The 27,111-nt window shown below is 46.7% G+C and overlaps 1 protein-coding gene across 6 annotated transcripts in view; it reads right to left on the bottom strand.

Annotated features, from left to right (window-relative positions):
* Nucleotides 1-12,014: 12,014 nt before the first annotated feature.
* Nucleotides 12,015-27,111, bottom strand: part of MARK3 (microtubule affinity regulating kinase 3) — a 107,545-nt gene continuing 92,448 nt past the window's right edge. For 3 of the 6 annotated variants that reach the window (XM_082619784.1, XM_082619786.1, XM_082619789.1), the window contains 4 exons: nt 21,488-21,745; nt 17,587-17,613; nt 16,263-16,307; nt 12,015-12,969 (listed from right to left, as the gene is read on the bottom strand). In XM_082619784.1, the coding sequence (XP_082475910.1) occupies nt 12,624-12,969; nt 16,263-16,307; nt 17,587-17,613; nt 21,488-21,745 (676 nt within the window). In that variant the 3' untranslated portion in view covers nt 12,015-12,623. The remainder of the gene's footprint in view (nt 12,970-16,262; nt 16,308-17,586; nt 17,614-21,487; nt 21,746-27,111) is intronic. The other 3 variants (XM_082619787.1, XM_082619788.1, XM_082619785.1) reach the window with 2 other exon arrangements.

Raw genomic sequence — 27,111 nt, 5'->3', positions numbered from 1 at the left:
TGTCCTCCTAATCCTGTAAGATAACGGGGATTGATGGAAAGCCCCAAACCAAGTGCTGCGCATGCCTGAGTGCCCTATTCCCTTGTTGGGAAATGGACTTGCTTACTAAATTCCAGGCATCCACCAAGAAAAACAATTACTCTTGGCCAGGGGAGCGTGCTTCAGTCCCAAGTGAGAGAAGGTCTCCATTCCACCCCATCCAAGTTTTAAAACTACGGGCTGTTGAACTGGTTCACAGTGCTAGAACCAAAGGTTGCTTTCTTCTGCATTCCCCCGCTCCCAGACTCCCAGTATCACTTTTCCTTTGAGTGGGCAAATCCGAATACTGTAATGCCATGAATGCCTCCACTGTGTGTGCTTATAAAATTCAAGCCGAGGGTGCCTACAGAATAGGAATGGAATGAGTGAAAAAATTGGGCTAAAAATTGTCCAGCTATCTGTAAAAATGGGATCACGTGAGGTTATAGGAAAGCCTCCTCAAAGGCCGGACTGAGGGCCATAATTTAAAAATTTCTTAAACCCAGGGAGGATCCCCAAAATTGTGTGTAAATAGATTACCAAAATGTGAGGCCACTGTTCTGACTAAACTAACCATACCTGATAGGGATTTTGGGGGAGGGCTTCTCCCCTAAGCTAGATAAGGAAAAGTAAAACATTCCAACATAGGTGAATGGGTATATCAGTCCTTCAATATCACTGAGGTAGCCACCCAATTCTTTAAAAGAACAAACAAAAAACTGTCCTTGTCTTACAAATCAAGTCTTTACAGGAACCGAGGTGTGGCTCCAAAAATAATCCGAAGCCCACTAATCCTTTTACCACTCCCAAAACCTTCCCTATTTATTTTAAGAGGCTTGTAAGTATTAAACAAAGGGGAAACCTAGGAGGAACATGCCTGTGCCTGTGAGATGCAAATGTCCTACCAGCAACTCTTGTCTCTGCCATCTTTTTTTTTTTATGGAGTTTTTGATGTGGATCATTTTTAAAGTCTTTATTGAATTTGTTACAATATCGCTTCTGTTTTTTATGTTTTCATTTTTTGGCCGCAAGGCATATGGGATCCTAGCTCCCCGACCAGGGATGGAACCCGCACCCCTTGCGCTGGAAGGCGAAGTCATAAACATGGACCACTAGGGAAGTCCCTCTGCCATCTTTTTAAAATGCAAATTTTGAAAAGGGGCATAAATAATTTGGAACTTGCCAAGGACAAATAAAAATCTTAAACACCTTCCGTAAATATTAGTAGAAAGGGTTTAGCCATCTAGATAAGTGAGCTTGATTTGTTCCATCTGCCAGAAACCCATTTTTTTTTTCCAGAAACCCAATTTTAATCCAACCTCTTTTATAGACCGATGGATTTTACACTGCTGTACCTGACTCATGGCTGAAATTTTGGAATGGGAACTACGAGGCCTCTGTGTTTGTGTGTTCATTTGTATCTATATGTGTGTTGTAGATGTGTGGTATTGACAAAAATTAATTCGTAAAAGAGCTCTATTGAATTGACTTAAAGGAAATTAAGCATTTATATAAATGCTCAGAAATAGAAAATAATCTGGCCAGAATGAATTTCAGGTTCATGTCATCTGGAAAATATTTAGTACTAAACTGATATCCGGTATTGAAGGTGGCTTAAGCTTGTTGGTTTAATATAGACATGTCTTTAGAGTCATCAATGTTAAGTATAATACTTCTGTTGAACCTAGGTTTACTAGACCTTGTATCTATTGCAAATTTGTCAGCAAGAAAAATAACTCAATGTGGAAAAAACAAAATTTAAGATATGTGTTTTCAGTAAAAGGTGTGAGGAATGAAAAAAATACTGAATAGAGTTACGCACGATCAGGGTTTTCTAAGATTGGATTGAATTTAGTTGGGTAAATGGATTTGGTTGGGAGTAAGCTAAGGTAAGACTTGGATTTGGTTTTTCTTTCTGTTAAGAGAACAAAGTTTTCTTGGAATGTCGCTTTTGATAACAGATTGTCTTTAAGTGATCTGTATTTGTTTTTGAGATCTCTTGTAACTTTGGTTAAGAAATTAGTATTGTCTCACAGAGACCGATGATCTTACACTTGATCAAGTGTTTTAATTAAAACTTTCTGACAAACTTCCCAAATTCAAATGGTAATCAAAGTTCTTTTGACTTTCAGCTAACTTTGGGATGCTTTAGAGGGCTCCTGAGGCGTCTCAGAGAGAAATATTTAACTAGTATTATTTGTTTTATTAAAAAAATATATTGATTGATTTGGCTGCGTTGGGTCTTAGTTGAGGTACGTGGGATCTTTCGTTGTAGCGCAGGCTTCTTTCTAGTTGTGTTGGGTGGGCTCCAGGGTGCACAGGCTCAGTAGGTGCATTGCACAGGCTTAGTTGCCCCGTGGCATGTGGGATCTTAGTTCCCCGACCAGGGATCGAACCCACGTCCCTTGCATTGGAAGGCAGATTCTTAACTGCTGGGTCACCAGTGAAGTCCCAAACTAGTATTATTTAGTATGCTGAATTACATAGAAAGCATGATCACACGAGCCATAAAGCTACTTAAAAATATACTGTATGGATGAATGTTATTACTATAGACATTCTAAAAATTATATAAAGTCTCTAAAATTTGGGTATGTCCTGGTTTGAAGCTAGAGTTCTAGTTGTTACCTTAAAATATTGTTGTGTCACAACAATAACCAAGCTTCTCTATCAATTACACTGTGGTCAGATGCCTAACCATGCCTTTTAAGCCTTTTGTTGTTGTTGTTCGTATTTATTTAGTTTATTTATTTGGTTGCGCCGGGTCTTTGTTGTGGCAGGTGGGCTCCTTAGTTGCGGCATGTGTGTGGGATGTAGTTCACTGACCAGGGATCGAACGTGGGCCCCCTGCACTGGGAGCACGGAGTCTTGACCACTGTGTCACCAGGGAAGTCCGGCCTTTTAAGTCTTTTGTCATTTATAGACAGTTATTGTACTCTGACGCTGTTACAAAAGTGCTTCATCTTCAAAAAGATTCATAGAAAGGCTAGGGAAGCAGTTACAACAGTTCCACATCAAGATGATGGCTATGCAAGGATTCCAGCCCATACCAACTCAAAGCAAGAAGCTGCCCCCGTCCCCCAACCCCTGGGACCCCCTAGATCAGGCATCTAGAGATTTTTACTCCCTGATAAGCAGGGTCAATGACCCTACTCAGCCCTGAAGCAGCTACAGAAGGCAGAAGACCATTGCCCCTCTGCTTTCCATAAGATTATGGGAGTAAAATCTCTGAGAGGGGAATGAGACAGGAAGGGGGCCAGACACAACCTTTAAAAGAATGACACAGCCCCAGGACACGACATAAACTGATTAGAACCAAATTGGTCCAAGATGGCGGAAGAGTCTACTTCCACTAGACCCTGAGCTTCAGTATACACTCATTGAAACACATCAGGAAGGTAAATGACACACCTACAGGTGCCTCGACAGTTCCATAAAGGTAAAAAAGTGGGCAGTGGCCCAATTCCTGGAAATCCCCACCCTTTTCCACAAATAGCTGGAATACTCCTCCCGCTTGTTAGCCTATGAAATTACCCACCACTATAAAAACTGACAACCCCGTACCCTGGTGCCTCTTTCATCTTTCGAGATGGCCCACACTCTGTCTATGGAGTACTTATCTCCCTGAATAAACCTCTTCTCTCTTTTAAACAAACAAGCAAAACCAGGAAGGACCTCAGCCCTCACCCGTCCTTCTCCTAGTCCCCATCATGCAATGGTTTCACTGTGAATCTCCAGAGAACACTGGCTATGGGGTCAGGCTTTGGGTTTTTCCCCATTCATCCCACCTCACCCAAACTGGGCTGCTCCTATTTCTGGTACGGGTGGTCTGTGTTAATATCAATACATGCCCAGGTTACTACAGAAGTACACCATTTAGCAAATAAACAAAACTATCAAATTTTCACTGGAGTGAAAAGTCTAGTTTTGTCAATACTTTTTTTTTTTTTTTTTTTTTTTCTTTTTTTTGCTGTATGCGGGCCTCTCACTGTTGTGGCCTCTCCCGTTGCGGAGCACAGGCTCCGGATGCGCAGGCCCAGCGGCCACGGCTCACGGGCCCAGCCGCTCCGCGGCATATGGGATCCTCCCAGACCGGGGCACGAACCCGTATCCCCTGCATCGGCAGGCGGACTCTCAACCACTGCGCCACCAGGGAGGCCCTTGTCAATACTTTTGACCCACCAACTGCCCAACACATTAAGTAGCGTTACAATTTCAAAAAAGAATAAAGGTGGTCCGTACTCATCCATACTTGAAATTGTCGACTATGCTTGACAGGGGCCACCTGGGCTGCGCACCAGCAGTCACGGCGCCAGTGCCTGTCTTGGAGAGGAGATGCTGTGAGCAGAGGTCGGGGCCAGAGGTCCCGCCTCCTCCTCCTTCCTCAAGACCAAAAAGGAGGATCCAGATGCTGATGGCTTTCCTCTATTCCCCAGCATCAAAGACATAGGATATACATGCCTTTGCCTTTCCAGTCCCGTTCCAGTGTTTTGGTTCAATTCATTAATGCTGTGATACTGGGAAACTCAACCCAGCAAAACGTGCCCTACACACCAAGCGAGGTCAAGACAAGAGGATGTCCTGCACAGCCTTTCAGGGTAACAGGAACTCCCACCCTCTACCCACAGGTTAAGTCGGTATGTGACAAGTCATGAGACAAGCCCATGCCAAGCCTCTAGAGCTCAAAGAAGGAGGGGAGAGGGCCAGAGACACAAAGAGAAGCCAGGTGGGCTGCAGGTGAGAACACTGAAGACGGTGGGCAGCAGGTGACAGCTGAGCTGGGTGCTGAAGGACAAGCAGAGACTGGCCTGGGGACCCGAGCCAAGGAGGGACCAGCACAGCAGCCCCCAGGCTGCACAGTGCATTCAGGGAATGGGGTGTGTCTGGGGCTGGAGGAGCAGCCCCCAGCTCTGGTGTTGGGACATGGCTCTCAGGGGAACCCTCTACCAAAGGACTCCTGGTGCCACGCTAATGAACCCGACCGCACATGCTCCTACTTCCCAGCTTATCTCCATGCAGAACATGCCTGCTTTGAGAAAGTATTCACACCTCCTGTGTGCCAGGGAACTGCTGGCAGTTCCCTCCCAAGAGAGGGGGGGGAAGTCGGTGCAGACCTCGGCTCTGCAAAGAGCTGGTGAGCCAGGTGCCCCACACTAGGATGCTTCCTCTCTGGTCCCCGGGACCTGGCTTCCCAGGGCAGCAGGGTCTCATTTGGTCTTGCAGCAGAACTCTCCCCAGAAGCCTGCCACGTCACTGCCTAAGGAAGTGTTGGCCCTAAGTCCCCTCAACAGAACAGAGGTGCATTGTCTGAGACGTGCTTTATTGGGATGGCGACAAGAAAGCCTGTCCGGCAGCACGCCAGACCCACTGCTGCCCTTACACATGTCCCGAGCTGGAGATGGGATGGGCCCGCTGTGCCTGCCTTTGTACACGCTACGCCCTCCTCTTCCACTGAGCAGACTTGGGGGGCTTCAGGCCATACCTGTCATCTCTATGTGCCTCCTCCACCCAGACTGGGCTTCCTGCTAGCCCCGAGCCCTGGTGTTCCTTCTTGCAGCGCTGGCCATACCAGGTTTCAAGGTTCTGTTTGTGTACCTCTTCCTGTGAGAACGTGCTTCTAGAGGACACGGGTTTTGCCTTATTTTTGGATCCCCAGAGCTCAGCACAGGGCCCTCCAGAGTAGCTGTCCCACCTTAAACGCCCCCAAGTATGAATGTCAATGAAGGAATACATGAACATAAAAACAATGATAGAAAATCTTCACATCTTGTCCTGAAACATCTGAAAAGAACTGGGGCAGTTTAACTTAGAGAAGCAAAATTCAGGGAGGGAATACAATTTTTATCTTCAAATACTTGAGCCTTGACTAGTTAAACGCTAGTCAAGGAGAGTAGGAGAGACTCCCAGGGTGGTGCAGGAAGCTGCTGTGCATCCGGAAAACGCAGAACCAGCCCGAACTCCTCGCAGCCCTCTGGCACTGGAGGCGCCCAGCAGAAACCAGAGAAGTTCCTGATGAGCAACTGCAGACTTCCCTTCTGCGTGAGGGACGATTCTGGCTTAAAATAACACTCAGAGATGGGTTAAGTGGGTGGGATGTAGAGGGAGCAGGAACGTACAAATGGCACAGGGAAGAGCCGTGGTATGATCGGTCGTCTCTTTTCTTGGTGACACCCCCAGGAAGGCCTCTACTTATCACCATAACTAGAAACCACAAGAATGAATATCCAGGGAGCTGGGAGAGGATGTGAGAACCTCAGAATGTGCAACCACTCAGCCCCATCACACAAACCACCACAAAAAACAAAATAAATCAGCAAGGCGACCAAACCAACGCCGATGGCATCAGAAGTGCCCGACATGGCCCCCAGTCTCCCCTGCCCTCACCCCAAGAGATCCAGGTCGTCTCGGCAAGCGTGGTCTGGCCTCCACCCCAAGGTGACCCTGCTCTGTGGGAGGCTCCTGCTCATGACAAGCAGTCAGAGCGGGGGCCACTGTTAACATGCAAGCGAACCTGACGGGCCACCTGATTGAACACAGCTCACACCCACTGCCGACCTTCAGGCCGCTACTCTTTCAGTGGCCTGAAATCCAAGCGCTACACTGACCGAGCGATTCTGTGGCGTGGGACAGAGTATGGTGCTAAGCCAAGCGTTTCAACTTGCAGTTTCACATCTGATTGCAAATGTCATGCGATGCGGGGCCTCCTCCTGTACATCCCCAGGAACTTGCACGGTTTGAGCCCCACTTGAGCTGAATGACACCATATGGGCATCGGTTATACAGGCAGCTGGGTGAAGAGAATAGTGCACCGGTCACCTGGACTGTGGGCTCCATTCTCATCCCACCTCTGGGCCTCGTCTGTAAAACAGGAAAGGCTCGGAGAGCTGCTGGACACCAAGTAGGATGGGCCTTGTACAGACCAAACATGGCTTCCCACAGCTGCTGCCTGTTTCAGCCTGGGCCATCGGGGGAGAGGCAGCTACAGGGGAAACTCATGAATAGCTAGCTAGCTGCCTTGTGCCTTCCAGACCTCTCCTGCGCGTGCTCCATCACCACCCTGATCCTCATCGCTCAATGAATACTTATTTTGTGCCGTGTCCCAGGCACTACTCCAGGTACCCGGGTTACATCAAGAAAAGGGCTTACGTTCTAGTCAGGGCAGGAGACGAGGGACAGAACAAATCTGTGAGTGACGCTGACGGTCAGGGCGGCAGGAGCAGCAGACAGTGAGAGGGCGGGGCTGGGCAAGCAGGCCTGCAGAGGCCGGGGCCGGCCTTGGTGGAGGCGGCGCTGTCGCTGTCGGCTTCCTGTCTGCGCGCTCACACCAGGCCTGCTGCTCCTCCCTGTCCTCTGGGGACACCGGCAAAGGCTTGCGGCCAGGAAGGTGGTGGCACAGGCCTGTCAACTTTCCTAACAGCAGGTTCTGAGCCCAGAACTCTACACCTTAGACACTGGGGGAATGTCCTTATGAGGTCTATGCTGGCAGGGCAGTGTACCCTCCTGAGAGCCAGAGTGTGCTGTTCAAGGACTTCTGTGCCTTGGGCAAGCCAGGAAGGAAGAGAAGAGGACTGGCTGGTGTTCTTCTTTAAAAGGACCTGTGCCTGTGCGCCCTGCTGACTTCCAGACGCCTGCCAGGCGTCCTGCTCTGCACTGGCTGCCTGGTGGACCCTGCCAACAACCCAGAGTGAGATACTCTTACAACATGCTGACTTTCTGAGGAGGAAACCTGAGGTTCAGAAGCTGGAATCTGGACACCAGGCTGCCCAGGTCAAGGGCGTACGCCTCTAGGCCACGCTGCCCAATTCACTTTTAAACAGGGCTCTGAGTCTGTCTAGAGGGAATCCCGAGGTCCTGCTTCGGAATCCGCCCTGCCCGCCCTTCCTGGCCACACAGACCCTGCTGCAGCAACTAGCAGGGACAGGCTCAGCGCCCCTGCTGTGGCCAGGGGCTCCCCTACTGGCAGAGGACTTTCTTATTTTGAGTTCACAAAGGCCTCCTCGCAATGCCCACCCTGCTATCTGTTCCGGGCCCTAAAGCCACCCCCGAGTCTGGCCCAGACACAAAGAAAGGTCTCGGACTCTCCCACCACAACCCATTCTCCACACACATCACATCTCCTCCTCACCAGGTGAGCTCCCTTCCCTGGGGACCTAAGTCTGGCCCAGATGTCCTGCTTGTGTTTTTTTTTTTTTCCCTGCTGTGCCACACAGCTTGTGGGATCTTAGTCCCCCAACCAGGGATTGAACCCGGGTCCTCAGCAGTGAGAATGTGGAGTCCTAACCACTGGACCGCCAGGGAAGTCCCACTTTCTGACTCCTGAGGGTTGTGATGCTGCTCTGTCACATATCCCCCAATCTCACCAGCGGCCGGGCAGCCACACTGGGATGCCACCGCACCACGCAGCGAGCACTGCCTGTGAGGAAGCGTCACCTCTGGCTGGGTTCTGGTCTCTCCACGTGGCAAACCAAGACCAACTCAGGAAGCTGTTGGATTCTGGCCTCCTCGAGGACTGGCCAGGACAGCCGGGGTCTGCGCTCGGGGACAGTCACACCTGGATCACCTGTGCACTGTCAGGACACCTGCAAGGCATGTCACCCTCTTTACATTGCTCCCTTCAAAAGCAACCATTTCCCTCCCCATTCAGAAGTGGCTGCTGAGCTGACTAAAGGGTCCCATGGCAAATTAGTAATAAAAAACAAAAAACAGCCCAACAACAAAACCCCAAAAAAGCCAAGTTCGGACCCTCTGATCCAATGAGCCAGACCAGAAGAGACAGCACTTCACAGACATGCCTCCCAGGTCCCTGTGTCTCCCTGATGCTGCTCACGGAAACCACCAGTGCCCCGTGGATCCCACGGTCACCAAGCACCACTCATTGAGCAAGAACTGCCGGGAGAGGGTATTCTAGGGACAGTCTCCACAGCAACAGTAACTTGTTCATACTGCACATGGAGGGAGATTTGTCTTTTAAACAAATCTCTAGACTTTTGGAGAAACATATGCTGTGGAAGCGATCACAGTTGTGCTTCTGAAAGTTAGTCATGTTTCTTCACAGTTTTCCGCACGGGTCTTCACTTTTAGAAACGGAAGGACAGCCTGCGAACAAGGCACGTCACTAAGAAACGCTGTCTTGGTTCCTCTGATCTGCCTGATCTAGGTGAGAGGAAAGTCGACCTAACTGGAAGACAAGCCTTATTTTCAAGAGTAAGACAACACTCGGATTGTCAGGTAAATAAAGCCAGTAGTACTGCCTCGCCAGGTACCTCACCTCACTTCTGAGGGATTCCAGGGAAGTAAATGAGGAAAAAAGTGTGGCTTTGTCTCAAGTAATCAAAGTACTCTAGAATATCCCCTTTCAAAATTCACCATAGGGGACTTCCCTGGTGGTCCAGTGGTTAAGAATCTGCCTTCCAATGCAGGGGACATGGGTTCGACCCCTGGTTGGGGAACTAAGATCCCACGTGCCACGGGGCAACTAAGCCCACGTGCCACAACTACTGAGCCCGTGTGCCTCAACCAGAGAGCCCACGTACTCTGGAGCCTGCACGCCACAACTGAGCCCGTGAGCTCTGAAGCCCGCGGGCCACACTAGAGAGCCCACACTCTGGAGCCCGTGTGCCACAACTACTGAGCTTGTGTGGTTTGAAGCCCGTGTGCCACAACTACTGAGCCTGTGTGGTTTGAAGCCCGCGTGCCACAACTGGAGAGAAGCCCATGTGCTGCAAAGAGCCTGTGTGCCGCAACAAAAGATCCCACGTGCTGCAACTAAGACCCAACGCAGCCAAATAAAGTAAAAAACATTCACTGTATGAAGAATAAAAACGCCATATCCTGAGGATGTAGTATCTCAAGGAAGGACATGGGCCCCTCAGTAATGGATGAGACTTCATGTTTTAACGTCAGTGAAGGTAACGCTACCTATGCTGCCACTAAGCCCAAACCTTCGTCAGTAGAGCCTTTTGCATACACCAGTTCAGATGACTTCTGCAGGTGAGTATTGGTGCTACAAACACACACAATTTCTGACTGGGTCAGTAACATATTAAGACGCAGATATGGCTTACGACAAATAAGCAATCAAAAATAATATGAACATTGTGTCTGTATAAAGAGTGGCCATTTCATTAGGGCACGTGGTAAACTAAGTTCTCCTAAAGGAGTTTAACGTCTAGTATTTAACTTGTCCTTGAAAACAATTTAAAACACGTCCAAGGCAACAGGATCAGAAAAACTCGGCTGCAGCCACACCTTTGCTTGGCAGAGCTCCGCTTCACCCCCGCAGCTCCTGCAGGGCCATCTTGCACAGGAAGCCGTGCACACTGAGCTCTCGGAAAAGTGCATGCTGAAAGGGCATGGGTCTGGAGGAGAAAGGAAAATGCCTCAAGTGAAAAAAGGAGGGGACTTGTTTTGTTTTTTTCCCCGTAATCACAAAGGTTTGAAAGCACCAGTAAGGTGAAAATGGTCGGCTCTCTTGTTAGGTCAAAGGGCACTGACCCCTCCATCCTTCCCTGACCCTGGCTGGGGACCACAGGCCTGGCACTCCTCCCACCACAAGGCTCTCCCGCCAGGCCCACCTCTTCTCCCCGGCCTCCCCAGGCACTGTCTCTGGGGCTCAGCACTGGTCCTCTCCTCTGCTCTGATGAGCTTCTCTCACTTGCCAAGGGTTCCTGGGGTCTCTCCCCAGTCTCCACCTGTGTGTAAAGGTACCTCAAACTCGATGCGTCCAAACCTGTTCTCCCACCCCCAAACTTTCCCACAACCCGTCCTGTTTCATGGGCAGCAACCCTCTCCTTTCTGCTGCTCCGGCCAAAAACTAGACAGTCATCCTTGGCTTTTTCTCACTTACCCATTTCTAATCCAGGAGTAAATGCAGTTGACTCTTATTTCAAAACATACCCAGAATCCAACCAGTCTCACCAGGGCAGCATCACCTCTTACCTAATTACGGCCGACAGCCTCCAAATGGCGTTTCTGGCTTCTCCTCACGCCCTGGGATGAATTCGCAACACAGCTTCCAGAACAAGCGTCTGAAAGCCTGAGGCCACTCTTCTCCTCCTGTTGGAACCCCCCCAGCTGATCCCATCTCGGAGTGAAAACACATCTGCATCGCCTCCGTGGCCCAGTTGGCACCCTGACCAAACGCCCTCCACTCTGCTCCAGCTCGCGGCTGCGCTCCGGCCTCGGCCAGATCCTCTTCCGGGAGACGTGCGCGGACGCCTCCCACGCAGCCACTCTGCTGCACCCCTCCCCACCCGAGCCCCAGGACCTCGGGAATGCCTGACCCTGCCCTGGGACACTGTTCATGCCACTTACTACGTTGTTCCACACTAGATACTGTACTATTGCTTACTGACTGCTCTCCTATTAGGACATATGCTTTCAGAGGCTAGGGGTGCATCCCCAACACCCCAAACAGTGCTCTGCCCGTGGCAGACAGTAAGTACTGGTGACTGCGTGACTGTCCAGACTTTCATGCTTGGACCACCACCGACAAACCCAGAACCCAAACAGCACACCAATAAATGTGATAATATCCCCGTGAGATTAAAGCATCAAACTGACTGATGAGTTCATTACCCTCTTTACGTAACCATGTACATGTTGGGAAACGGCTGTGAGTCTAAATCAGGTACTGAATCACAAAGAACAAGAGAGGAAAATTACATACTTCATGGAGAACAAACCCAGAACTGCCAAGGCCTGGCGTTTCTCCACACGGGGGCGCACCGGGGCTCCCGAGGCTGAGGCTGACAGCCACTCCCGACTCCCATCCTGCTCAGGTCACCAGGAGGGCCATCTTCTCCCTTTATTGCCTTTGGGGAAAAAAGATGCTACAAATCACAAAATGTTGGGATCCACGCTAAGGAAAAAGTGGCCCGGCCTTCGCACACTTTCCATTTGCTTTTGTTCAACTTGGTGGTGGAGGCAAAAACACATACTTTTAAGTCACTGCCTTAATCTGAGTCTTAAATACAGTATTAGGAGACAATGCAAGATTTTACTGAGAAAAAGTGAATTTTTAATTATCTTGTGAATCTACTTAGAAAAACACACACAAGCAATGTTCACAACTATAAATTTAAACCTTTTGCACTAAAAAAAAAAAACACGAAACAACAAACACAAAACCACAGGCATGAACTGTAAACCTGCATTAATTACCAACTAGTCTTAAAGTTAATTCTTAGTAGTAATTCAGTATTTTCCTCCTTGGCAATTTTAATGTTTTAGCACCAAATAATCTCCCACAGAGGTACTCGTAACAACTCTGGTTGCCAGTGTAAGGAGATGCTTCCGTAGCACTACTTCACACACACACCGTCCACTCTCACACCCGCACAGACAGGAGGCACGTGGAGATGGATGTCACACGCTGACTTTCAGGGCAATGGAAATAAGACAGAGGGCACACGTGTCACACGTCTTTAATGTAGTGCATTCGTAGAAAAAAGGCCAGCTTTCGCTCCCAGGCGTGCTCTCGTCCTTATATTTTAATATGATTTAGAAGATGCAGACGTTATTGCCTAAATATTATTCTATACATTTCCATCAGTGTTCAGGAAAACACTTTAAATCGCTACTTAATTTACACCATAATTACTGGGTTACAGCTTTAGCTCATTGGCAATTTTGGAAGCGATATTTTTGAAAGCTATGGACGTCCCTGATATCCGCTTAAACCGGACCCCGTTCAGAGACAGTCTTGGCAGCTTGCACACTTCCATCTCCCACTGCACAAGGCTCTCCGCGTGCCCGTCGCCGTGGACACAGAAGAGTAAGAAGCGCTCTCTCTGCTCGTAGTCACAGTTATTGGCGTCCAGCACTTTGCGGATTTCCCGCATCATGTCATTGGGATCCATGGAACTAGTGGTTTTCATGCTCCAGGTAAAGCGCAGGGAACGAGGTTTTGCTTCTTTATTTTCCTCCTTTTGCTCAGCAGATACGTTGCGACTGAAAGGCACAGTGGCAGGTTTATTCTTAATTGCACAGGAAAACCCACCTCTTCTCCTCTACCCAGCTCACGACCAACGTCTTCAATACAGCATAATAAATGACTTCCGCGTTTTTCCCGCATGGGCTCACGGTTGGTAGTCTGTTCCTTTGCTAAGAAGTACTCACCTATTTCTCCACAACCCCCTTCCAGTCCCAATCATAAGCCACAGATGTAAAAAATCTACCTGGCCGAAAAGTCTCCACCAGCCATCCGGTGAAAACTAAGGAAGTAATGTGTTAAACAGAACCCTTGGGAGGAGGCGAAGTGGAGGCTAGCTGAGCACGTCTCCGGAGCCCAGCCCGTGCCATCCAGGCTGGCTGCCAGCGGCAAGGTGCCGGCAGGGCCCTTCACAGGCCAGCTCAGGGAGGTGGCGGCAGCAGCCCAGCCACCAGGTCTGCTCGGTCTGGCTGTTTCTCCTACCACAATTTTTTTGCGGTACGCGGGCCTCTCACTGTTGTGGCCTCTCCCGTTGCGGAGCACAGGCTCCGGACACGCAGGCTCAGCGGCCATGGCTCACGGGCCCAGCCGCTCCGCGGCATGTGGCATCTTCCCGGACCGGGGCACGAACCCGTGGTCCCCTGCATCGGCAGGCAGACTCTCAACCACTGCGCCACCAGGGAAGCCCTCCTACCACAATTTTAAAAGATTCAATTCATCATAACCTCCACTGTAACTGTTACTCAGGATAACCAGTGACTCAACACAGTTGAAAATCGCTTTCCCGGCAAACAGCCCCAGATGCTAAGCACAGCTAGGTAACGGGGTGGGCCATTCTCTCAGTCCCCTACCACCACCTTAGCACTTTTCCTTCTGTTAATTTAAACTTCCAATTTCACAGTTAAAAAGAATTCTTAGATGACACTACCTTACTACTGAAATAGGAAAATGAAATGTTGAGGCTTACTTGCTGCCAAGCACTGAAATGACCAGTTTGAATGCAAACTGTACAGATTCGCAAGGTGCAGGCTGTGGTCCCAGGCACGGCTCTCTCAGGAACTCCAACAGGCATCTACCATCTCACTGCTCTGCGGTATTTAATCATTACTGCCACAAACCGTTACTGACATTCTCAATTAGGAGGGTGAATACCTAACAGGCTTGTGCATTAAAAACTCACAGTGTATGTATGTTCAATACACTCAGTCCTATGGCAAATTCATCAGAGCTGAGAGCAGGCCGTAGGTTTTACTGTGTATAGAACTCTCCCTGTCAGCCACCTGCTAACAGAATATTCAGTTTGGTTCACACCTACCAAAACTGTTTGAAAGCTTCCTAAGTATAAAGTGCTGTTAAATACTAAATAGGTTACCAAAACAAGCAAAAGCTCTCTAAGCTGGGGTCAGGGGAGGAAAGACTAAACCACAAGTCCCAGAGAGGTGGGGCCGCCTGAAGGGAGGGGCGGAGCGGAGGGCAAGGCCGGGGGTGGGGGGCGGGGGGGGCAATGGCATCTGAGAAGACCTACAAGGGACCACGGGGTTTCAACATGACAGAGGTGGGAGAAAGTCTGTGTCTAGAGCAGAGGAAATCTCTTAGGTGGAAGGCAAGGAGGTATGGAAAGCACAGAATGAGTTGAGGGCAAAATCAAAGGTACCCACGGGCTGGAGCTGAGGGCGCAGTCTCACCCCGCAAGACAGCTGCTGGCATGTACTGAGCCCTTGATCCTCAGCACACCAGGAGGTGGGTTCTGTTAGTCCCTCCCAACCATGGCTGGGGAGACAAGCTCAGGGCAGCTAGACTTGCTCAAGGGCAGGCGGGGGGATGCTGCCTGACTCTCACCCCGAACTTCTGCCTCAACTGAGGGATTTGTGTGTGGGGGAAACTGGGGCTGCTGAGGCCACACAGGGCCTCATATGGACACGGTTGGCCAAGCGATGGGGCAGCTGCAGGTTTTCATTCAGGGTAGTCATGATCAGAGCTGTGTTTTAGAAAGACCAGGAAGAGAGGAAATGGGCTAACAAGGACCTGAAACAGCATGGTGGCGACTGTCGTAAGAAAGGGCACAAGTGGAAGAAATCTAGAGTCCTGAGCCCAGCTGGTGACTCCCCCCGCCGCCAGACCCATGCAATGACAGGTACAGAAAATTTAAAAGCAAAACACTCAACTACATAATCATTCTTTTTTTTGGCCGCACTGCACGGCCTGTGGGATCTTAGTTCCCTGATCAGGGGTTGAACCTGGGACCTAGTGAAAGCACAGAGTCCTAACCACTTAACTCCCTACATAATCATTCTTAAAAAAAAAAAAAAAAGGACATCTAATTTGAGATATGAAAATTCTCCTAGGGAATTTCCTAGAGGTCCAGTGGTTAGGACTCGGTGCTTTCACTGCCAGGGCCAGGGTACCATCCCTGGTCTGGGAACTAAGATCCCATAAGCCATATGGCGCGGCCAAAAAAAAAATTCTCCTAAATATTCTGCTTTCCTTCCTTGAGACTAGAACTATGCCAGGAGTTCTCACCAGGTCGACAATGCTCCAGACTCCCAGACCTCACCTCGGGTCAGGAGAGCTCAGGCAGGAGGAATGCGGTTTTTTTTTTTTTTTAATTACAAAAGGAAATTTATTTCAAAAGCATAAGGGAACATTTACATTTGAACAAGGGGATATACAGGTGTCTCGCAAAAGAAAACTAATCCATGGCATGAAGTTTTCGTTCAAATTTTTGAAACAGAAATAACCTAAGTTGTGCACTATTGCCTTAGGAAAGGGAAGGGGAACAATGAGGTGGTAAAGGAAGGAACACAGTCAACTTAATATCAAACTTTAGAAAGTGAAGTCACTTCTGCTCAGCTTTGAGTTTACAAATATTAAAAAGAAAAAGAGAAAAAATTACACTTAATGTTCAAATTTATATAACTGTAGTCCCAAAACAGCATCTATATTTGAAATGGCTTTAGGCCACTGGCTGATCTGCTGCTGAGGTCCAGGCTACCTGGTCACAGTTTTCAAATGGCAATTCCACGTTCCTATGCCTAGGAATGCATATTTTAACACCCAAACACCAGTGAGAACCCAGGTGGGGCTGGGACCAGAGGCTTCCACCAGCAGGTGGCGGCAGCACTCCAGCGCCCTCTTGTGGCTGCCAGGTGCCAACGGCAGCAGCAATGCTTCCTGACCACATACTGCTGGTGGCACTAAGCAATTCCACGTGGAGCAGGGACAGATGCAGAACGTTCAGAAAAGGGTGTTGCCTCTGCCACAGAAATGAGGTAAATACCTATAAAATATTTTAAGTAAAAATAGTTTCCCTCACCTTGAGCCCTCATATCTCCCGTTCCTCTCATATTCAGTTGGAAGCCTCAATGAATAGAATGCAGAAGCACAGAGAAGTGGGAAAGAGAAAAGATATCTTACACACCAGTACACGACCAACCCAAATACAAACACAGTATAAAATGAACAAATCCAAGGCACTGTTGGGTCACCAGCTGAGCTTATTAAAACTCGTACTCTTGTAGGTGTGACTCTGCCAGAGGCCATCCCCATGTGTTCATGAAGGCCGTGCAGGAGGCTGGCTGCACACCTGCTTCACATACACAACAGGTATTCCTGCCCAGCTCTGGAATCTGCGCACACTCACGGCCTTCAACTGGAGGTGTTCTTTTTGATCACTACCCAAAGTATAGTGGGTTTCCAATTAAATAATCATGGAGTGGAGTTTCCCACAGGAAGAAAGCACTCTTCCCACGGTTTCTGATAAAGAGCTCATGTGAACAAAGCCTCTCCGTGACCCACTGGTGGCCTCCACATAAAAACCCATAAGCTGGCCCGCTGGTGAGCTGAGAGGAGCAGGCCCGACGTGGCTGCAGTGGCAGCTTTTCCCTCAAGGGTGTGTGCATCCCGAGACAGTGAGCAACGCTCTGGTCTCTTGAGTGTCATCATCAAAAAACTATCTACCTAGTAAGAGTAACATTTACGATAGTGCTTTAAGTAAAACTGAGACATACTTTCTTCAGAGGTTGGTGGAAAGTGCCTTTTAGAAACAATACTATTCACTCTTCAACTCTTGGAAAATATTAAAACGTTTCTGCTATACAGTTGCCCACATCTTAATTTCTGAAAAACCCCAACAAATGAGGTTGTAGGTGTGAATTTCACATTTATTTCCAGTATCAGGATATTAGCTGATTTATCTGTCATTTTAAAGCCTTTTGCTGATGCAATCCTTCATGAAATAAAAGATGACAGCTAACACAGTCACCACTTACCGTCTGCATGCGTGAGGCTAATCGTGAATTGCACATTGTTACTGAACATCTCATTCTTCAAACAGAAGCATGCTAAGTGTTATTAGTATGAAGACAGAATTATTTGGATGCTAAATAATTCTACCAAAGGAAGAAAATGCACAGAGCATGCGTAGGCCTCTTGTTACATGGGTGCCACAGTCCCTTTAAAAATGCCTGACAGAGTTAATCTCTTTCTTTCCAGCTTCCTTTCAAAGAAGTATTTAGTTCTCAGCAGAAAGTTTAGTGTTTAAGGAAAAAAAACAGGGCTAGAAAGCCAAACCTGATGTTAATTGCAGGAGCCATTTCAGGGTGAGGATTGAAAAAAAAATGTGTATATATAAATCCTACCTTTTGATAAACCTGAATGACATGTTTCTAAAAGAAATTAAGCCAAAAAAAAAAAATTAACAAAAACGAGTTGCACAAGTTAAATAGTCAATTACAGATAGAACAAAAAACAGCAAGTAAAACAGGGCTCCTCTCCTGTCCAATGAACAATGAAACAGCGACATTTGATGAAAAAGTAAAATTATCACAAATAATTGAGTATGTGATCTTTTAAACAGAAATATAAAAAGTCTGTACTTGTAAGAAAAAATTTAGCAGTAAATATTGACATTAACTATAATTAAATGTTTTAAGGTTCTTCAGATGGGTACACCTTAAGATAATAAAATTCAACATTTTGTGTTAAAGCCATTTGCAATGTACTAGAAATAAAGTAACATTCCTCAACTTTCTTCAGAATATCTTATGAACAAAAATATCACCTTATACAGAAACATTAAAAATTTCATTGTAAAAATATTTACCCATGAAGAGAATCATTACTTACTTCAGGAAGATGATTTAGACATTAACAGAATGTCTGTTACAGTGGTTTCGTATAAATCACTTTTTAAGAAAAAACATCATTGGAGGTTAGGTTTTTTTTCCCTTCCAGTTATGATATAACTGACATACAGAACTGTAATAAGTTACTGGGAGTTTAAAATGAAGTAGACTTTTTAGAGCTTTAGATATCAAAATGAATGAAAATTAAATGACAAGACAACAGTGGGGGGTTCATTTTTACGTTTTATGTAATAAATGGAATGAGCTGTATTTATAAGAAGTGACTCTGCTCATTAAAAAAAAATTTAAGGAGATGCTTGGGTTGTGCTGAACAGAATTTGACAAAGGAAATTTCAAACTATGGCTCAGGCTTGTATGATCACGCAATCAGCATTCCTGGGTGAGTGTGAGCTGGGCCTGTCAAGCTCTTTCTCAATCTCAGTTCTGAGACAGCACAGGAGGCACGCAAATGTATCTGAGGACTGACTGAATTAATAACTTCCTTCGTTGTTTTTGTTCCTCATTTGGGATGACTTTTGCATTGCTTCAGATACCTACCAATTTTAAAAGTATCTAACTACTGGAGGTAACTGCCAACCACTCCATAATCAGATCAAAAGTAGTATACAGCAGGATTACACACAGTAAGGGAAGTTCATGCACGTGAAAACTGATTAAAAGGCCTTTAAAACATATTTTCATTTCCGAATTTTCTACCTGAGAAAAGTCAAGGGGACTGCTCAGGTACCACAGGACTGATTTTCTTAACTCTTCCTCCCTTAAATCCCTTGAGGTATAAAGAGGAGGAAGCTGCAGGATTAAGGCTCTCACACTCTGCCCTGGGGCCACGTGGATGGCTCCCAGGAGCACAAAGGCACCTGCGCTTGTGCCCGGGCTGTCCTGCCTGCAGAGTATGGGTGACTCTGAGCGCCCTGAGCCCACAGCTCTCTAAAGCTCTCACAACATCCAGGGCACAGCCAGGAGCAGAGGGCGAGTTTTCTGATGCCAGTCCCACCACGTCACAGCAGGTCTCCTTGCGGCATCTACGTGCCAACACCTGAGGCCTTCCTGCACTAGAACTTTAACCCTCACAATTATTGTTAGGAGAGGGTAAGAAGCTGATGCTGTGGCAGCAAGGACTCTGACTGCTTTTAAGAATGAACTGACCACAACTGAAGTACAGCACCAAGGGGGGCTACAGGTCTCAGTCTGCAAACTAACAAACAGAAGACTTTCTGTAAAAATTCTGGGGTGGAAATTACAAAATCAGATGACCCCCTCTAGAATATTTTCAACAAGAAGCCTCAGCCTTCTAGAATATTTTTAACAAGAAGCCTCAGCCTTCAATTTCAATTCAAATACATGAAATAAATTTAATTAGAAAATATGGGAAAAGGACTCACGTCTGTAACAAGTGCTTTACCGTTTTCTGCCAGGGACACTACATAGTGGGTTCAAGGCTCTTCTGGAGCCACGGGTCTGACTCAGCACTCTTCTGCTGTAGGATCTTGAACACGTGCCTTAATCTCTCTGAACCTTGCTTCCAGTTTCTTCTATGAAACTAGGAGGACAATGTCTATTCCACAGGGTAGATTACGGAGATTAAATGAGTGTGTGAGAGAGAATGCATGTGTGTGCATACACACATACTTTTTTATGTATATAAAATGAGTATTCCTATATCTATAAATCTACAGACATCTCTTTAGCTTAGCACATAGGAAGCATTCAGTATACTGTGGCTGATGTTATTTTTATCAATGATAGTATTAAGATGACCAAAAAAAACCAAAAAAAAAAAAGAGCCCATTATTGACCAAAGTGTAAGGACACAAAGCTGACTGTCCTGTGACTGGAGCTTAGACAGACCTGACTGCCACACATCCCTTCTGTGCTCGGGGACCAGAGGGCAAAATATCAGTTGACATTAAGCAGCCTAGGCTCCAAGGAAGGAGCTAAGGGAGGCTGGGGACAGCACCTGGGATGACCCTGAAAGGAAGCAGTGCGTTATTTTGGGGGTCATCAGACTCTTCTTGGGTTGAACTCATTGTCTTTATTGCTGGCCACAAATGGGTGCCCCAAATCTGGCAAGGCCCTTCAGACCATTCTGCTCTTCTGCCCAGCCCGCGATGGGACATCTCAGCAAAGGGTCTAAGAGAGTAATAGGGTGGACCAGAAACCCTGGACTCCTCTGACCTCTAGTCAATGCCAGTGGGTATCAGGAGTCCTCCCTAAGCTGGTATTTGACATCCTGACAATGAACAGATCATCTGGGGAAAGACAGTTTAACGTGACTTGTCTGAGTTTTAGATGACTGATTTAAAATAAAATTACTGGGGGAGACTGAAAAGTGATATTTAGCTTACAGGTTAAATAAAGAAGACGGCACGGAACAGATCAGTAGGCTAATGGGCCACAGGGAGTCAGAGAAGAGAGGAGGAGGAGGAGGCCGTGTATCATTTCAGACTCTGGGAAGACCCCACTGTTGTTCTGTGAAGAAGACACAAGTGATGAATCAGAGGGTCTGTAACAGGCAAAACCTGCAGGACACTTCGGACAGACTAATCCACAGAGAGGCTTAAGTTCAAAGAATTTCCTCTGGGTGTCCTGGAACTGCAGGGGCTCTCAGGTTTCCTGGGTGTGGTCCTGGCTAAAGGTGCCTTTGCTTATAATGCAGACTGGTATCTTTTCTTTTTCCTCTTATAGCAGCCAATGTTTTTAGGCTTTGCAACCTCTAAACTAGATTCTGGAAATAAAAAGTACCTCAAGGGACCTTTAGAGATTTCCCAAGGCCCCAAGTGACAGTCTACAGGACATACAAAAGATTTTATACAGGACCAGATACTAGCTTCTTCCTGAGAATAAGGCAAGGATTTTATCTCCAAAACTATTCAATACAGAATGTTACCTTGTTCTCATTATAACTCAGGCCAACAGAGAGAACAATTTCAAGAGTGAAGCTCAAAGAAACTTGGTGCTCCTCAACGACACTGGAACGCAACAAGAGAAGAGGAAATGTCTCTCTCCTCCGTGTCTAGGGATGATCACACCATACACGTCTTCCTCAGTGGCTACTTATGGGGTGCCAGCCCCCGGACTACGCTGGATCTGGGGTTTTGCTAAACTGAAGTGTACACGCCATGTAGAGAGATGTGAGATTAAAAGGAGAAGTAATTAAACAACAACAGCCTCCCAAGTGCTAGAGAACTTTTGGTGTTGTGAAAAGACTCTGAGCTCTGTAATTTCTCTTCGGAAAGGTTTTAAAAGTATAGCGTTAGATATGCAAACCAGAAAAATGTCAGCTAAAGACAAAATGAAAAGCATCTGGGCAGTGGCTTCACACAACGAGGAAGATGACACTTCTCCTTTTGCCCTTGTGTTTGCTCCAAGCAACCAGCACCACCTAGGCACTTACCTCCTTGTGAGTTTGGAAGTTAATTTACTAAAAAGATTAGTGGAGCCTCGGCTTCGAGTCTGCGACAGTGGTGTGGCTTCATGGGACAGGCTGGGTGAAGCAGGCGGGCCGTTATACGTGGCAGTGCGCCGCTCCCGGGGCTGGCCGTGGAAAGTGCTACGACTGGCAGTGCCTCTTGGGAAGCGGGTCCGATCTGGGGTGGTGGCGCTGTTAATACTGCGCGTTGAAGCAACTGGAGCTCTCTGGTCAGGGATAGTGCTTTGAGGTCAGAGAATGACAGATTCTTAGTCTCTGTTCACAAAACCCTGGCTTTGTAGCAAGCATGGCACACAAACATTTACAATCACAATATACCTTTGATATAGAGGGGAGAAAACCAGTTATATAAATCCAGATCCAAGGGGTAGTTTAGAGGACTTAGGAGCAAAAGGTAAGTTAAATGGCAAAGGGTACCAAAGGAATAGTACATAATCAAACAAAACCTCATGGAGTTTAAGGGAACAGTACACACATATTTTCAAGGACAAGATTAATGCAGGGAAATTCTAGAACAAAGAACAGCTAACTCAAGCTTTTTTTCCTTTGCTTCCCTCTCAAATTGCTTACATGCAGAGAACCTTGCCAATACAAAAGAAATAAAGGCTATGCAGGTGAAACTGAAGAATAGGCAACTAAAAAGTTTTGGAAGCACAAAAATGGCATAAGTGCTGTAAAATGCCACATGCTGAAAGCAACCTGGAAAGAAGGGGGAACTTCTTACACCCTTTATAGTGTGCAAAGGCATGAAGACACAAAGATGACCAGGGACACCATGAGACAGGATGTGCTGAACTAAAACCACACACAGGAAGGACACTTTGTAGACAACTGGAACAAAATCTTGGACTATAAAATCCACAGCACAAAATTAAGAAGCAGTGGGTACACATTAGTTTCACAAGGAATGTGCATTTTTCTTACATAGCCTTGAAGTTATCTCCTTCACTGTCTATTGGAGGTAACATCATCTTGGGGCGCCCAGAGCCTGACATGGACATCGACTTGTGATGTCGCAGCCGACAGGTGGAAGATGTCTTACAAACAGAGGCAGGGCTAGCTGCGTAAGCGAACATTTCCATCAGGCTGGGAGGGGGTTTGGGTTCAGGCAGAGGCAGAAACAACAGTATGATGGACTAGTGACAAAAAGAGCAACTCTTGTTCAAAGCATATAACCTTCCTCCCCAAACCATCTCGTCTTTGTCAAGGAACAAAAATCTCTTAAACCTGTTTTGGGGATTCTGGAGCAATTGCTAATCTGTATCTGCTTTTTCTAAAACAGCAATTTAAAAAGTTTATCAGCTTTAAAGAAAATAACATCATACACGTTTGAATATTTATGTGAGAGGGACGATCTCTTCCGAGCTATGTATAAAATTAAGCCTACCCTAAAAGAGATGCCTCCATTCAAATCAAAGTGAATCTATAATATGAGCACACTATGCTCTTGACCTGTTCCCAAAGCACACTGTCATATTTTAAATGGACTAGTAAAATCACAGGTATAGTAGTAACTAGTTGTATTTATCAAAGTATCCTATGTTGTTTAAATATCCTATGTTGTTTGTATTTATCAAAGTATCCTATGTTGGGCTTCCCTAGTGGCGCTAGTGGTTAGGAATCCGCCTGCCAATGCAGAGGACACGGGTTCGAGCCCTGGTCCGGGAAGATCCCACATGCTGCAGAGCAACTAAGCCCGTGCGTCACAACTACTGAGCCTGTGCTCTAGAGCCTGCAAGCCACAACTACTGAGCCCGCGTGCCACAAACTACTGAAGCCCAAGCGCCCAGAGCCCGTGCTCTGCAACAAGAGAAAGCACCACAGTGAGAAGCCCGCGCACTGCAACAAAGAGTAGCCCCCACTCGCTGCAACTAGAGAAAGCCTGTGCTCAGCAACGAAGACCCAATGCAGCCAAAAATAAAATAAATAAATTTATTTTTAAAAAGTATCCTGTTAAAACCTTCCTACTCAGAGGACTTTCACTTCTTTATAAACAATACTCAGAATTCCTAAGGGGTCAACAGAGCCCCATTTTTCAAGGTGGGAAAACTAATAAGAGTGAATTAACTGTTTACAGACAGAAAAAGAGTAACAGAAGTGGCTACATGTCTGCAGTTTCACCTGGCACAGACAGCTATGGGACAAAACTACCTAAGGGAGTTTCCCCATCCTTAATTCCAGCTCAGTCATCATGTCCTTGGAATTTCAAAGGGGCAGTTTCTTTCCTTTAAAAGATAATCAGGGGGCTTCCCTGGTGGCACAGTGGTTGAGAGTCTGCCTGCCGATGCAGGGGACACGGGTTCGTGCCCCGGTCTGGGAAGATCCCACATGCCGCGGAGCGGCTGGGCCCGTAAGCCATGGCCGCTGGGCCTGCGCATCCGGAGCCTGTGCTACGCAACGGGAGAGGCCACAGCAGTGAGAGGCCCGCGTACAGCAAAAAAAAAAAAAAAAAAAAAAAAAAAAAAAAGATAATCAGGGATTTAGAATTCTGACCATACTTTCAGTGACTTTCTACAGAAATCCTTTCAAAGCCTGAAACCTAGAAACATCAGGTTCTTTCCCTCATGCCCCACATCCAGAGCAACTGGGACATCTTGTTGGTGTCAACTGCCTCACAGCACTTCAGCGAGCCCGGGCCTCCCCACCTCTACTCTGAGGGTCTTTGTGCGGCGCTTCCCCTCTCCCACAGGCCCAGTCCTAAGTCATCTGTCTTTACTGGTCTCCAATTCCACACTTTCCAATCTGTCCATCATACAGCTGTGAACTTTCTAAAGCACAAACCTGACCTTGTCACTCATCTGCTTTTAACCATGCAAAAGCACACTGCGTCTTCAGGATAAAGTCCAAACTCCTCACGCTGGCATCCAAGTAGCATCCTCAGGTGCCCACAGCTCGGCCCCTGCCACCTCTCCAGGCTTGACCTTCCACTGTTACCTCCCGGAACTAGACTTTCGGGCCCACCTGATGATGTGCAGTCGCTTGGTCGTGCATCAGGTCAAAGAACTTTTGCAGGAGCTATTCTCCATGTCTGGAGAGCTGGCATCTTTCTATTTTCATCAAAATTCAACCCAGAGGTCATTCCCTCCGCGAAGTCTCCACCGGTGCCCTCTCCCATCAGGAGTGACTCATTCCGCTCTATGTATTCAGTGCAGGCACCCGCTACTGACACCACACTGTACCGCAGTGACTCCTGTCTGCTCATGCGCCCTGGAAGCACGGCCTGCAATCTCATCGTGTCCCCGGGGTCTCCTAACTGAAAAGGTACATTAATGAAATGAGCCACTGGAATTCTAACAGTCCCAATATGAAGGAGACAGGTCTTCGTAATAAACTGCTCAAGAAGATCTGCTTGTCTCTGCGTTTCTGTTTGACAATCCTGCCCTCTCACTTGGGGGAGTGGCTTATAAAGATTAAACACAGATTCACTTTCGTGTTTTTCACAGTCTTTTCCTTTTGGCAAAAACACCTGAACTCTGTTTCGGTAGAAATAGGTTCTTGGTCTCTCGATGTCGCTGACTCCACCCCAGACTTTCCCAGCTACCCTGGCCAGTGACAGATTAAGAGATGGGCACATGGCCAGAGCCAGACCAACAGGGCCCCAGAAGACAGCCCCAGGGCTTCTGCTTGAGCAGAGCTGAGTGTGGGAAGATGTCAAGGTGGATACTGCTGAGTCCACCAAGGAACTCCTGCAGAAGCAGCAGAACTATGAGATGAACCCTGAGTCTATCCCTGGACCTTTTTTAGTTACAGGAATTCATAGATGCCTTTTTAAATTTAAACTTGTTTGGACTGGGTTTCTGTCACCTGCAACACAGAGAGTCCTAAGTGATTCAACTATCTGAAGAAATGCTTTGTTGTTTCCAATATGCACGTACAGACATACATACACATAGATACATATAATTTTACTTTAATAAGTTACAGATAAATACAACTGTCTTTTGGGCTCTATTACCTGTTCCGAGCAGGTCAAGAGTCGTCAAACACTTTATCCCCCTGCCCAGCTGCTGATGTTCTCTTGCCCAAATTAGGAGCTAAGATCAATAGATGCATTAAAAAAAAAAGCAGGGGCAGAAGAGGAGGCAGGGGTTATTTGGCATCTTCCCTGGAGGATATAAATGGTCCCAAAGACTCTGGATAAGGAAATGGCTTTCCTTATCCAGAGCAGGGAGATGCTCAGTCTATTCCCCGTGAGGCCATTGCTCCCTGGCTGGACAGTGGAGGCACGATTGTGTGGACAGACACTTTACAACAAAAAACTGACCCTCCTTAGAGTCAAAGACCTTCTTAAAAAGGAAGTGTAAATTGATATATTCATTACAAATTATTAAATTTTTACATAATCTTAAAGGCAATTAAATGAATTCTTTCTTTAGAAGTTTAATCATGTCACATCACGAGCTCCACAAAGCAAGCAACAAAACAGATGTGGTTTTCTTGACGTCTAAAGTAGGCCTAGCACCTCAATCTAGGGAACAGTAAACTCAATAAATGTTCGCCGAATGCCAAGTCTGTGCAAACTCACAAAAATTCTATTTACAACACACAACCCTAACATCACAATGGGCTGCATCAAGTTGGACAAAATTCCTCCCCCAGAAAAGTGGCACAAATGATGGCCATAGCTCACAGACCCCACAGGAACCTACATAAACAGAACAGTAACTGCGTTATGTATTTAGTAGTTCTGGGTACAAGGAAAAAGTCATTTTTTAAACCTTAACTTACAGAAATAGTATGATTTCTTAAAATTCAAATTGTGTGAAGTTCCTGTTAATCTTCTGGTTTTATGTCTATGCCTGATAATCTTTCTAAAATTCTAATCCACTTACTGTTATTAAAGGAAAGGTATTTTCAATTTGTTTGATATGACATCTATCCCATGTCAGAACATTCTGGCTAAAATGGGAATTAATGTCCTTCTTTCAGAAGTTAACATAGATCCAGGCATCCTGTACCTCACTAGTATTGTAGTCAAGGAATAAGATATATATGGGAGAGGAAAAAGCAACAATCTGCCAAAGAAGTCATCTGCGCACAGAGAAGGCTCAGTGCATAATTTATGACTCAAGCATCTATTTTAAGGGTGAGAAAGTTGTCACATTTAATGCCTTCCTTAACTGGAAGTAAAAAATATGACCACCAGTTTGGCACTCAAACCTCCAATATTTTCCCACAATTTTTCAATTCATTTGTAAGACAGAAAAAGAAAATCCAGATATTATTAAAATCATGGGCCCCAGCTTGTGTGGCTGGGGGCTCTGTCTGAAGATAAAGACAACACTTTCAGAAGCAAAGCATTTAAAGAGCTGATGCTGACAGATGCCCTAAGGCCCAGGTTGGTATAAGGAGGAGGTAGCCCCACTGAGGAAGGTGTCTGCAGGTAGAACACAGACAGGTAATGACTCCAAAGCAATCAGAGTATTCCTAAAACTATTTCCAAAGAGTGAACTGAGTAACTGTGGGGAAGGAGAATTAGAGGAGTAGATGCACACACAGAAGCACAACTCAAGGCAGCAGACCTAGACCTTGGTCTTAACAGCCTTGTAGATAAAAGTCTGACTCTGCACCTCAGAGAACTGTATATT

This window comes from Mesoplodon mirus, assembly GCF_964341445.2.
Source record: "Mesoplodon mirus genome assembly, chromosome: 4".
NCBI lineage: Eukaryota > Metazoa > Chordata > Mammalia > Artiodactyla > Ziphiidae > Mesoplodon > Mesoplodon mirus.
The sequence above is the reverse complement of the archived record's forward strand: the minus strand, read 5'-3'. Positions and strand labels throughout refer to the sequence as shown.